This window comes from Semicossyphus pulcher, unplaced genomic scaffold (assembly GCF_022749685.1).
Source record: "Semicossyphus pulcher isolate SPU_LCO1_2020_fin unplaced genomic scaffold, fSemPul1.0.p SCAF_21, whole genome shotgun sequence".
In the NCBI taxonomy this organism is placed as follows: domain Eukaryota; kingdom Metazoa; phylum Chordata; class Actinopteri; order Labriformes; family Labridae; genus Semicossyphus; species Semicossyphus pulcher.
In genome coordinates this window covers 16,571,001-16,584,834 of record NW_027211695.1, presented here as the reverse complement: position 1 = coordinate 16,584,834, position 13,834 = coordinate 16,571,001, and the positions used below count along the sequence as shown (strand labels likewise).

Sequence of the window (13,834 nt, the reverse complement as noted above, 5' to 3'; positions counted from 1 at the left end):
TCTCTGCTAGCCACTCAGTTCTTTTTCCATACACCATGTTCTCCCATTCTGGGTTTTCTATCCATCCCCTCGGTTGTTGTAGTTATGTAGCACAATATGCCGACTGTTGAAGAGAATCCCGGCGTAATTGTTGTCAGATGACATTCAGAGAGTCGGATGGAGGTGAAACAAAGAAAGTTGGGGTTAAAAAAAGAGAGGCAAGGGGGATGGAGAAGCAGATGGGAGGGTTGAAGGGAGAGAAGTTGGGAAAGAGAGAGAAAAAAGTAGGAGGTTTCCATGCTAACGGTCTGTGCAGAAAAATAAACACTGGATGTGTTGCGTGCACAGTTCTGTCACCCTCCGCCTCCCAGCCCGGCCCAGTCTTATGATGTGTGTGAATGTGCATGCATGAATGGCGTGTGTGTGCATTAGGGGAGTTAACATGTCGCAGTCTTTTGTTCTGAGGGTTGTTACATGTACTGGCCCTTAGAGGAAATGTTCGACACCCCCCGACCATACAACAGGAAGTGGAGGGTAGAATATGTGTGTCTATTTGTCCGTGTGTGTGTGTGTCAGCAAAATTCGAGACAACCCGTCTGTTAAACACAAACACAGACGTTAGAGTTGATTCAGCGTTCGGTTAAGGATTAACCCTTTCTTACCATCTTTGTCGCTCTCTCTCTCTCTGTCAGGGCTCGGAGGCGATGGAGGATTGCGTGCAGGGGGCGCTCTCGTCGCTTTATCCCCCCTTTGAGAGCACGGCACCACCCCTCCTCTCCCAGGTAGACCCCACAAGCACACACACAAACCTTTTTTACAGCTTCAATAAACAGGGGGGTATAAATAATGCAGATTCAATTAAATGATAAGCCAACATAACTGGACTTTGTTGGAAAGCTGATGCTATGTGCAGATAATGTGGCTTTCCCCAGATATAAACTGCTGCTAGGAGCCAACATAAACAAATCTACCCTGCTGGTTAATTATAGGCGAACCCACTTCCTCCAACAAGAAGCTGTGCATGACTTGTTTTACCAAATATTCAACCCTACTTCTGCTTTTATGTCATAACATTTATTGAAGGAAAGAGCAGTCAGCTGGGCGAAACTGTTCAATCTCTTTAGGTGCATTGTGGGAAATATTTGAAGGCCAAAGTCACATCCCTAAAACCCAATGGACTAATGCTAGCCAAGGCTTTTGGACCGTTCTCCATTAAGCCATATGGAATTTTGGGATTGGTTTGTTCCAGGTTGTCCAATCAAGTGTCTTTGTTGCTATGCAAAAACTCTTTGGTAAAATAATACATGTAATGAAGCAGTCTTTGGGATTTCCTTGTTTTTATTTCTGATTACACGCTGTCAGGGCTGAGGACATTTTTCCACCCTTGAGAAAATGAAAACCCCTCAAAATCCATTAGATACACTCAAAAATGCTCAGAGGCCAAGCTGACATGTCTCATAGTTCATGAGAGGCTAAGATTTGAAGATGGAAGGTTTCCCACAGACAGTAATGACATGTATTATCTTCTCTATTTCGTCCTTATTGTGTGCAATCTCAATAACTCTGTCACCTTTTTGTGCATGTGTCCAGGTCTTTTCAGTCCTGGAGTCGACCTATCAGCACGACAGTCTTCGGTACCTACTGGACTACTTCGTTCCCGCAAAGCACCTCCTACACAAACTCCAGCAGCACGCCTGTGTGAGTTCCATAATGCAAACAAAATGGATGGGGACACACACGTAGATATTTAATCACAAGCAGAATCAGCTGTAAAGTATACAGTGTGAGAAAGCTCTCAGCTGTTTGGTTTACTTGATAGTGATTGATAAAGTTTGAAGTCTCAGCAATGAAAGTGTCAAGTCTCAAGTTCTAAAGGTCAAGTCTAAGCCAGACCACGAGTCCTCATGAGGTTGCACTTGTGTGTTGAGGTCTTTTGAGGAAAGAGTCCAAGTCTGAAGATTTGCTAAAGCAAGACTCAAGTAACCTGAGACAAGTGTGAAGTCAAGGCGACCAATTCTGAAGGACAAATTCACCAATAGTCTCAAGTCAAGTCTGAGTCAAACAAGGTTAGGCCAAGGCTCAGTGGTAAGGTAAATGTCCAAGGAATTCATAAGTCTTCATAAGAGTTCCCTTGTTTGTAAAGCTTCTTAAAGACGGGTCAAATACGAGTCTTTATATAAGCATTCATTTGGCTAGGTATGCACGATATTCGATTTTTTACCGATAACCTATATGCCAATATTTTGTAACTCATTCTTGCAGATTGCTGATGCCGATACTGTTTTGTGCACAGATTTTGGATGTTATTCTGTAATTCCTAAGTGGTTAAAGTCGACTTTTATGAGCATCCGCTAACAATCTAGCTCATGTTAGCATAGCTAGCGGCACCTAAACATAGACTTTTTCAGAACATCTGTCCTTTCAAGTTGAAAAATCACTGCGCAACTGTGCAAACACTAGCTGGCGTTATAGAACAATATTAGACAGCACTATAGATGTTAGCGGGAATCCCCACTTGTGATCTTGGGAAATGTTTGGAGTTTTGCGTTAATGGTCTTAAATATACTGATCACTCATTGGCTTTAAAACAAGTGCCATCTATTCCGTCATATTGGCACAAAGGTTAATTTGGGGATGATCCAGTGTTGAGTTTTAAAGACTTTATCGGTTAATACCAATGACATGCCGATAATAATATTGTCTGTGATTATTGGCTTCATTATTGGGAATTTAGCAGAAGTCTTTCTGTAATTAAATCCCAGGTAAGTCAAGTCCATGTCAACCTCAAGTCCTTATTTTGGTGCCTTGAATCAAAGTATCAAGTCCCCAGTCTAGTTTCACAGTCACAGATAACATAGAGGAACCAGCGCAAAGGAAAGTTCAAGGCATCTATAATTTGACACATGTGCGACCCGGCTACGCTGTGGAGGGTCGACTCTGCTCTAAAACTCTACATGGCTGTTGAAATTAGTGAAAGTGGCCGGTGAAACTTGAGATCTCGCAGCCGCCGTGACCCGCAGACAAAAGAGGTGGTTTCCTGTCTTGGAAGCTGCACTGAATGGACGGAGATGAATGAAATACGGTGAAGTGAAGCGTAAATAAAGGAGTTCTGGTGGTGATTTTTGCATGGAAACAGTATGATATAGGATACATTCTGCAAACAATGTGCAAACATGCACCTCCAACTTTGTGTCCTCACATCACTCTCAAGCACTTTTGGTTTATGTTTATATCAAACAACATTCCTTTTGTTCAACTCTCCAGCACACACACACACATGGATAAACAACACACTGTTTAGGAGAAGCTGGGAGGCTAAGAACTGTCTCATATTTCCCCTTTACGGTTTTCCTAGACCTACGCACACACACATTCACTGGCATTGTGAGCGAACTATGTTTTCATTGTCGCTGAGTGGAGCTGCCTGGGACGGGAGTTAGACTGTGAGTCATGACAATAATCTCTTCCATATGTGGCTGTGTTAGCTGTGAGAGAAAGAGAGAGTGAGTAGCAGAGAAGCGGTGGGAGTCGAAGGAGAGAATGAGCATGGCTTTCATTCACAGTCCACGCATGCGAAGATGCTGGTGTTAGCCGGCCATAGTAGACTGATTGAGGGATTTTCGTGAAGTGGTAGGTGTGGTAGATGGAGCAAACACTGGGGTACATTGAAGGCGAAGTAGGAGGAGGAAGGAGGGCCGGAGGACATGGAGAGTTACAGAATGTGGACTGACTCAAAACAGTCAAACGTTTTAAGAGAGGAAAAGTTACACATGCTTTTTCATCATAATACCCTCACAGATACCAGCTTTTCCTTCCCCAAATCTTTGCTACAGCAAGAGACAATGCAAGAAAGAGAAGGAGTTAGAGAGAGGTAGAATAGGGACAATGGAGAAGAGGTGGAGTAAGGAGTATAATTCGATCAGGACTCGTGAGTCTGGAGGGCACAGAGGGGAGAGGGAGCAGCCCCGTGTCAGTCGATTAGACGTGACCAGGAACACACCTCCGGCTGCAAGAGAGAGGATATAGATCTGACACAGGATTGATCAAGGTTGGGAATAGCATTTGGATTGACACACCTCCTTCAAGTAAATTCAGAGTTCCTCTGCGATTTTCTGTATTTAGACCCTTGTTGTTTAGTGTGCTTGATTTAGATTGATCCTTACTGAGCATCAGGATGTGTTTTCCGCCCATGAAACAGTGGACTGTTTTAACAGTGGCTGACTGTTCTAAAGGTCACCTGTCCATCTGACTCACACTGAATCTCTGCAGCTCTGTAGAGTCATCTCACTGTGTCATGCCAGCTAAGCAGTTTTACACTTTAGAAATCACTGCGCGAGTCACATGTCTCACATTTGTATGTGGCATTGGCTTTTGGCCAGTTGAGCTAGGGAATTCTGTTGACTGGTGTGGTATCAGTTCTAGAAATTCGACTCATTGAACAGCTAAGCCAAGCGCTGACATGCAGGCAGGCTCCAATTGGCTCATGTGGGCTGTGATTTGTGAATGGGAGTGCAAGATTGTTCATGAGCATTAAATTGGATAATTTCGGTGAAAGGGGACTCTATAGACAAGCGTACTAATCAACCCAATGAGGAACAGAGAGGACTTGGCACACACGATTTAATTTCACAGAGATGAAGGTTAATTTTTTTATTTAGACACTCAACACACTCTACCTCTCCCTTTTCTTCCTCCTCTTGTCATCACAGTCTCAGTACCTGGGTTGCTTGTTCCTTCACTCCGGCTGGCCTCTGTGTCTTGGCGAGAAAGTGGTCGTACAGCTCTCCACTTTGGACTGGAGGCTCCTGCGCTGTAATGACTTCTATCTGCAGGTGGTGCCCTTCTCTACGCGTTGCCCCCGGCTTGCCCTGAAATGCCTGGCCCCTGGGGGGCGCACCGTCCAGGAAATCTTGGTACCCGAGTCACAGCACCCTCTCGTGTTCACCACTGAGTGGCTGCACTGCATCAACAAAGAACGGGGTCACAAGAGAGAAGGTAAGGGAATGGTGTCGCGTACTTCTATCAGCTTTTGTTTGTTTTTTAAGATTGGGGTTGTTCGCCAACTTAGCCATCAGGATAAGTCAGTTATATCTAATCAATGTCTGATCATAAATTCTCAGTAAGATCAAGAGTCAGGAAGTTCATTGAGGTTCCTCTTTGAGTGTTGTTTTGGGTAAATTCTTTATCTGAAGCTTTGCCAGTATGTAAGAACTTTGAAGACTTCAGGAAGAGCAGTAGACGTAAAAACAGATGCAATTTTATGACCAAGGGATGGTTTGTGCAAGGGCAGCAAGATAAGGCAGAGGTATATGATCGTCATCAGGTGGTGGGTAATGACAACAACCAAACAACAAAACTAGAGAAAAATAGTCCAAACAATTGCTATTCCTGGAGTTGATGATAGTCTCTCTTATTTTTGCATAGTTGGAGGAGGACTTGACACCTGCCTGGTCAGCACATGTGATGGTGTGGTTCGGCTCCCGTGGAAGGAGGTTGTCTACCCAAAATTCATCCACGACCCTTCTGAGGAGCTGGGTATGATGTCCAACCACGAGAACCGCCTGCCCAGTGAGGGAGGCAGCAGCCTCGGAGGCTGGGGTGGCTCATCCTCAGGAGAACCTGACTCCTGGTCCTGGGATGAGGAGGAAGATGATGGTTTACCACCAGATGGCTTGGAAAATGGGCCTGCGCTTCCCAGACGCAGGCGCAGTGAAGATGGGCTTGGGCGAACAGCAAGGCACCCACAACTGGACGGGGACTATGTGGAGCTGCTGGAACCTAGAGTGGGTCCTGATGGAGGGGTTGATACAAAGCAGAGGTACTTGGAGATGCATGGGATTTGTAAGACTAAGACTTTGCCTTTGGTCAGGAGAGGTAAAGCCATCAAACTCAGGAAGGGTAGAGCTTGGGGATATGGAAGACTGGAAGGGTCAGGAAGCTTTCGGGCCATCCTTGGTGCCAGAAGAGACCCAGTAACTCCAAAAGGTGACATTTTACCACCTCGACCTCCATTGGGAGTCCCTCAACCAGGAAGAGAGAGACGGTCTTACTCCTCCTCTGTCCATGACTCTGACGAAGGAGATAAAACAAGCAGAGACTCCGAGGGCCTGGAGAGCCGACGGCTATATTTTGATGGACCGTTCAAAGAGAGAAGGCCTGGTGTGGGCAGAGAAAGAGATAGTAACAGCCTCCCACAACTGTGCAGAGAAGAACACCGAGCTAAAGACTCAGAGAGTGGCAACAGTTTGCTCACCAACGAAATCCATGACATGAACCACAAAAGCGGGCATGTTATAGAGGGCCACTCGGATCACGGATCTCATTCAGACTCTGTCTTTGAAGATACAGATAAACCACTGAGTGGAGACAGTGATACCACCACCCCAACCTCAGATGCGCAAGAGAGACCGTTCATTGGAGTTTTAGAAAGTGAAGACATTGCCAACAGTGGACCTAAAATAAAGAGCACTTCTAAACCAAAGGTGACAGAAGATAGGGATGAAGGAAAGACGGAGGACAGATTGTGTCCCAGAGGAAAGGAAGTGAAAACTGCAGGATTCAGAGCACCAAGGTACAGCTATATTTCCTTTGGGACACCGCACCCCTTCTTCTTATTTGTTTTCATTTTCACACTTCCATATGAAAGTACAGATCAGTAGCACTTTGGTGCTACCTTTTCACATACGGTACAGGTTTTCCGTACTTCCACACACATAGATCTGAATGTAATGGTACAAATAAAACCTTCTTAACAGGTTCTGAAGGAAGTTATGTCCAAACAACATCATTTCTGAAGTGTTACAAATGATTAACTTTCTGTTGCACCTCATTAGTAACCTTCTTGTGCCTTTTCTTAAGGAGGAAAAGGAAGGGAAAGGGGGCCAAAGGGAGGGCTAGGTCTGGGGGTCGTGCAAACCAGAGGGCATCAAAACAGCAGGGTAAAGCTCCCCAACCAAGTCCCACCACCTGCTCTGCTTTGGCAAACCTGCCAATAACAGAGGAGAACCAATTGGAGCAAAGAGGACAGGCAGACGAACCTGATGGAGTACCAACTTCAACGAATGAGGAGACGGAGGACACAAGGAAAAGCAGTGCAGGTCAGAAGATAGTCAAATGATAGTGCATGAACATCGGAGCCTAGAAGTCATAAAAATACCCTCTAACTATCTATAACTATCTCTCAACAGAGACAGAAGCCCATTCTCTGCCTGGCCAATCAGGCACATCCTTATTAAACCACTCAAAAGAGGAGGCAGGTTCAGGAGAGACTTGTCCTGACCAACTAAACGGTGTTGCATCGAAAGAGCCTCCCCTGCTGAGGGAACTGGACACGGAGCTTCTTCAGTCAGGGAAGCTAAAGTTGACAGGTACGTTTTCTTTCAGGCCACATATCTTTTTGTTATGCTAGTTAGGAGAGTGCTCAAACAATTCTACTTGTAAAGCCTTTGCAATTTGTTTTGACTTTGGTTTTGTCCTTGTTTGTTGGAGGCGCATAAAAAAACACCTATGCTTATACCGATATATCGCGATTGAGATATATTGGCCTGATAATATCGGCTGACTGATATCGGTCGGGTTCTAGTTTTTGTCTGCACATCCAAATAAAAAAAGTGCTCAAGGTGTAGACCACAGCTTTCTTACTTTATGGCAACATTTTACTACCTGCATGCATCCCCCAAAGCATTATTGGAATTTGAACATGACTAACTTAGAGAGAAGTGGCTGACAACAAAAAAAACCAAACTGGCAGACTTGATTGTTGGCTCAGCATATTTTAACTTTATCTTGGCATCCCCACCGAATGCTTAATGTGATGCTTACTGCCTGCAGGTACCGTGGACAGGCTGGGACGGGCTCTGGTTGTTACGGAGACTGATGCAACAGAGGAGAGCTTCTCTGAGGAGGAGATGGCCCGGGTCCTGGCCTGCTACCACAGAATAACTCGGTAAGGCTGTTCTCGTCCTGCTCCAATCAATCCAGAGATACATTTTTGTCTTATATAGTTTCAGACATTTCTGTATGACAAGGGTCTGGGTATCACTAGGCTGTCAAAGCCTATAAATTCAGCAGACATTATTGTGCACATTATCCCCTTTCATACCATCAAAGCTCTACTTTAACACCCAAAAACCTATGCTTGCACTCATCACTAACTGAACTATAAGAGCTTTATTTTGGCTGGTGTGATTTGTTTCTGATCACGCCGCTCATTGACAAACCTGTTCAGACAGAAGTGCTACATCATTTTATTTGACTTGACTTGCATTTTGCTGACTTTGCCAAAGGCAGCTACAGGTGGGGGTAAGTAAACGCAGCGTGTGCCAGAAAGCTGCAAAACCTTACACAAACACATTCAAGTTTCAGTTTAGCGGACATTTAAGAGCTTACCTGCCACAATTACGACTCATCTTTTGCTCGACAGAAGTTCAGTGAAGTTTAATGTTTGTAATGAGCCCCTACAATCCTCTAAAACTGCTGTAATCAGTTTAAATTAGTAGGAAGTATCTTGCATCTTTCGTTTCATTTCAGAATAAAACTCTTCTTTTCTAACACTGATGTTTTTTTAACTTCTCTCCCTCCTCATCAGGCCTGCAACCAAAGAAAAAGGTCTCACGGTGTTAATGGACAGCAGACGCTCTCCACCCTCAACTCTCTGCCTCTCTGCACTTAAGTTGTTCCAGGTGAGACAGAAAAACAAAGTTGTTCAGCCAAATGTGCTAAATGTTTGCTTGTGTGCTCCCATGTGCCTGCAGATGTGGTGAAGTAGCTCAAGCACATGTGTGTACTGTGTGTTTTATGCATGTTCCAGGTGTTGGTTCCTGGCGGTCTGGGGTCTGTTCTGGTTCTGGTGGACGAGCAGCAGGAGGCCCCGTCTCATAACCTGGAAGGGGCCGAGGTGAGCTCATACAAATCACATGTTAACTGTTTATGACGCACAGCATCGTGTTGTTCAGTTGGTTTAATTCCTGCTATGTGCACGACTAAATGTTTAAGCAGGTCGAACACCCACGTGGAACATTAGCAACACAATAGATCACGAACCTACATTGAGCATTATCATTAAAACAGGGATAATTGCTCATGTGTGTAATGCAAAATGTTAAAGTGGAAATAAGACAACATAAACTGTGCTTTGCTAAAATGTGATCAATAACAGATGCTTTTAGCCGGAGCATGATTCACGCTGTACTTGACATGAAATGGACCTTGTTTCCGAACATCTAGAGTTTGCAAATAACTTCCGCTTTGTAGGTAATTCAGCTCATTGCTTTCCATTGATCAGCAGCTTTCTTTTCTTTTGACGCAAACATGCTATTTTTACGTTTGCGATGCGGTCTGTGGCTTTAAACGTGGCTGTTTGAAAACATCCATGAGCTTCTGCTTATCCGGGGCCGGATCTCGGAGGCAGCAGGCTAAGCCTGGGCGTCCCTCTCCCCAGCAACGTTTCCCAGCTCCTCCTGGGGGATTCCGACACGTTCCCAGGCCAGACAGGATATAAAATCCCGAGCTCTGCCCCGGAGTCTCCTCCCAGTTAGACGTGCCCGAAAAACCTCCAAAGGGAGGTGCCCAGGAGGCATCCTAATCATATACCTGAACTACCTCAGCTGGCTCATTTTGATGCTAAGAAGTAGCGACTCTACTTTGAGCTCCGGATCTCTGAGATCTTTATCTCTACGGCTGAGCCCAGCCGCCCTTTGGAGGACACTTATTTCAGCCGCTTGTATCCGTGATCTCAGTCTTTTGGTCACTACCCAAAGCTAATGACCATAGGTGTTTGAAAACTGCACCAAGCATTTCTAGGCCTATTCTGATGTTCTGTAGTAATTATTTTAATCCCTGCAGGTAAATTAACTAGTTGAAATGATGCAGGTGCAAAAGGAGAACATGTTTGCCTGGTCATCTTTTTTAGAAAGTTTAAAAATACAGACTCTCCAAATTAACAAGCAGAGTCTTCATCTGTTGCCAAGTCTGCAGAATTCTCTCATCTGTCTCGAAGCACTTCGATCAGAGTGCACGAGCACGATCTTCTCGTATTTGTCTCCCCTCGTTTCTCTCATTCTTTCATTTCCTGCCCTTAATTTTGATCGTTTCCTGTTCGGCACAGGTCCACACAGTGCGGGGAACGGGGGTCCTTCAGCAGCACGTGGACAAGCAGCAGCTGCCCACAGAGATGGACGGAGAATTCACACACTGTCACTCAGACTGGCTGGTCTTCAGACTTGTGAGTTAATTACATTTTGAAGTTAATTTTACCTCTTAATTTACTTGGTTTTTTTATTGTGAAAACCTGCGTCAATCATATATTCTTTCTCTCATAGTGCTTGTTGGAAAAAGTCAGGAGTTTATGGAGGAAATTTAACACAAATTGGTGATGATGTTTGGTTATTAAAGATAGGGCAAAGTGAGGGAGTACAGTAGAGTTTGTAGAGGCACAGATAGGAGGATGTTGGCTGTAAAAAGCGATCGTCTGGTGGCGGTCGATGAAGGAATGAAAGCCGAGGAGGAATCTTAAGGACTCTTAATGGCTCCTCTGCAGACAGTTTATGTTGGTTAATCCAAACAGATGAAAACATTTTCCTGTCCTCTGCACTTCCTCTGAACTCTCTCATGGACTCAAAAGATTTCAGGCATTAACCTGCATCTGCTTTCCTCTGCTGTTTATTTTTCTGACTGAAAACGTATTAAAATCACTGATTACACTCTTTTTTTTCCCTTTCAGAGCCTGGAGAGTCTGACAGAGCGATGTGAGAGCGCCCTCTCACTGCTAGGAGAAGCACTGCAGTCTATGGACACTGAGCCAATGCCAGACAACATCAAGGTACTGTAGAGTAACATGATGCGCGTTTACCCTTCCTGAATCTGATGACACAGTATTATCACGTGTGCAGTTCAGTGATTAATGCAGTAAAATCCACACCTGACAAACGGCACTGAAACATGAACATTGTTTCTCTCCAGGCTGTTCCTCTGAGCATCGACAAACACAGGCAGCTCATGGTGAGCGTCCTGGCCGACCAACGCTTAACCGAGCTGCAGCAAAGGGGCGGGGCTTGGCTCGCAGGGCTGACCAATAGCGCATCAGGACTGGCGCAGAAGTCACCAGACTGCAGGTACTTATTTTCTTTAGGATCCTTATTTTAGTGGTAGAATTTAAATGCTTTTGAGGTCCCATTGCTTAAAGTAATCGCTTTGTAGTTTGTTTGTTTCCCCCTTGCGCTCCAGTCTACAAAAGTTCCACAATGGAATCAATGCAGACACAGTCTCCCTTTGCATTGCTTACCCAGTGGTGTGTGTCTTAATCAGCAATGGAAAGGGAGACATATTGCAGTTGTTGCCACCGGCAGAGGACAGCAACGATTGCCCACCTCTGTTCAACAAGGCGTACAAACACGTCATAAACGGGGTTCCAGCTGGTTTTACAACACTGGAGAAGGCTGTGTGCTTTGGGAGGGCCGTCTGATCCTGCTTCGGCCTGTGCAGAGCCTGCATCGATCGACTAGCGCTCTCAGTTAGGGACAGCTTTGAAACCATCACTGATGGCCAGCTGGAGCGTGTGGGCCAAGCAGCTGGACGACTCCCGGTGTTGCCATGCGAAGCTTTTTTTCGCACCTATCAGCCGTGAGTTCACCGGCAGCTCTTAGCTGAGTCTTCACAGGATTCTTTAGCTACAGCCGGCTGCGTGCGGTTCCTATGACATCAACACTGAATTCGCAACGTTGCCATAGAGATTATTTTTAAAACACAGGAAATAACAAGCATGAGTACTCGTTTGCACCCCTAACTGTCTATTATAATCTTTCCCCTTTTTTATTTTAAACCTGCATCTTGTTGGAATCCAGCTTACGATAATTCACAAATAGGCCCAAACATTGGAAAATAATCTCTGCCAAATTCACTGAGAAGTTTGCTTAATATAAAACCATATGTAGCATAACACTGAAAATTACCACAGTCAGTAAATGCATCCTCCAAATTGACAGCTTTAGAATCCTCCACTTGTTATTCACTGTAGCATTGTGAGCGTCCGCATGTACCTGGACGATAATAGTCTGGTACTTGTTTCTTGCTGGGACATACAGTAGATAAGACGCACGCTTTTTTAAGTCGTGGAACTATTTTAGATTTTAAAGACTTCATGAGAAGCGCAGCTCTTGTAATTGGGCAAATGAAATGCAGAAACCACAAGCAGCGTGGTCCCGAGGGGCAGGAAAAAGGGATCTGCTTGTCCTTGTGCCCACCCTGTTCTTTTTTTGTCAAGATGAGTTATAGATTAAAAATACTCAAAGTTTTTCATCCAACAAATGAAAACCAGCTGATGGAGAAAAAGGAATGTGAGCTAAACATTAATTGGAGGACAGAGCGACGCAGCTTGTTTGTTTGTGTGTGCTTTAAGATGATCTAAACACTGCTGTATTTGTAGCTGTTCCTCTTATCCCGTAATGAGCTTTGGCTCCGTCTGCGCGAGAAATAGGCCAAGCGCAAGTATCGGCTGATTGTTGATTTCATTCCTTTTTCTAGCCGACAGTTGGTCTGCAATCTTGTGTTTTCTTTAATCACATCATGTGTACCATCTGTGATTTTCAGCTATGACAATTCTCACTTCAATTAGAATTTGAATAAAAGAAAGAAAAATAGCAACTTTGCATGCTTATTAGCAGAAATTACCGTGGTTTTTTTCACTTTGTTCCATTAGGGCTGCTCTTGCTGCGACCTCCAAACTCTACGACAGCGTGGACGATGCCCTCCACAGGCTGGTCCGAGTGTCCAACCAAAGAGGGCGCGACCTGGAAGCTCTGGGACGACTTGCAGGGCTGGTGGACAAACTGGAAAAGGTGTGTGAAGGAGGAAGAGGATTACTGTGGGTTTCAAAGGTTTTTTTAAAGCGGGTATTATGCTATGTTAACACATATATATAATGTTACAATGTTGGATGTCTAGGTTAAATGTGGGTGAGGTTTCAGATCTGCAGGTAAAAGTATGTTGGAGTAATCCCCAGGCTTCTTAGCTCAGTCTGCAGGCTGCTGTGAACGACAGGTTTCACACAGTTTTTTCTACATGCTGCACTTTGTGATGTCACAAAGCCAGTCGTTCAGGCAGAGGCTGTGTGAGGGTCTGCACAGAGCACCAGTGTGAGAATAATTGGGTTTTTTAACTATTAAGTTATGCTAAACTACTCCACAGATATCACAGAGTGAAACATGAAGATTGAAATTAGAATAATACCCCCCTTTAAAAGAAAATCTTACTAATTGTGTAAACTCACAAAGGAAAGATTCCCCCTGCATTTAAAGTTGTTGTCTCCTTTCCTTTCCCCTCTCACCCCTCTGTCTCATACCCCAGTGCGATAAGGAGATTGAGCAAGTTCAGTCTCAGCTGGAGGACTACAAGGACCCTCCTCTGTCCCTCAGCCGGCTCTCACTCAAGCAGCAGAAATTCAAGACTTTCAGAGAAACAGCCAATGTGAGTGTTTGATACTTGATACTAGTTACTTTTCATTTGAAGTACAGTATTTGTTAAGTGCGGATGCTTGTGAGTACATACTTGTTCGTGCTGTGTATTCAAAGTGCTTGTGTCATTTTCCATGTAGAATATACTATTTGATTGTACTTGAAGTTTAATGACAGCATGGTTTTAAAGTCGCAACTATGTAAAGATTCTACTCCTTACATCAGCACCATCTGGTGTTAGTATCAAGAATTCACAAGACATTTAGACAAAGCTCATACAACCACATGAAGTACTAAACACAGTGGCTTTAAAGCTGAACATATAAATGAAGAAACGGTTGAAAGTTAAATACATAAGCACTTAAATACACTGTTACTAATGTTAGCCAATACAAACAAATTTAAGA

The 13,834-nt window shown here is 44.4% G+C and overlaps 1 protein-coding gene across 1 annotated transcript in view; it reads left to right on the top strand.

Moving 5' to 3' along the window:
* Positions 1–13,834, top strand: part of arhgef40 (Rho guanine nucleotide exchange factor (GEF) 40) — a 45,284-nt gene that overhangs the window by 8,553 nt on the left and 22,897 nt on the right. The window contains exons 2-15 of the mRNA XM_069672676.1: positions 672–761; positions 1,570–1,677; positions 4,689–4,974; positions 5,404–6,550; positions 6,838–7,076; positions 7,167–7,346; positions 7,810–7,924; positions 8,567–8,660; positions 8,789–8,875; positions 10,085–10,201; positions 10,700–10,798; positions 10,939–11,090; positions 12,674–12,812; positions 13,321–13,440. Of these exons, the coding sequence (XP_069528777.1) occupies positions 672–761; positions 1,570–1,677; positions 4,689–4,974; positions 5,404–6,550; positions 6,838–7,076; positions 7,167–7,346; positions 7,810–7,924; positions 8,567–8,660; positions 8,789–8,875; positions 10,085–10,201; positions 10,700–10,798; positions 10,939–11,090; positions 12,674–12,812; positions 13,321–13,440 (2,973 nt within the window). The remainder of the gene's footprint in view (positions 1–671; positions 762–1,569; positions 1,678–4,688; positions 4,975–5,403; positions 6,551–6,837; positions 7,077–7,166; positions 7,347–7,809; positions 7,925–8,566; positions 8,661–8,788; positions 8,876–10,084; positions 10,202–10,699; positions 10,799–10,938; positions 11,091–12,673; positions 12,813–13,320; positions 13,441–13,834) is intronic.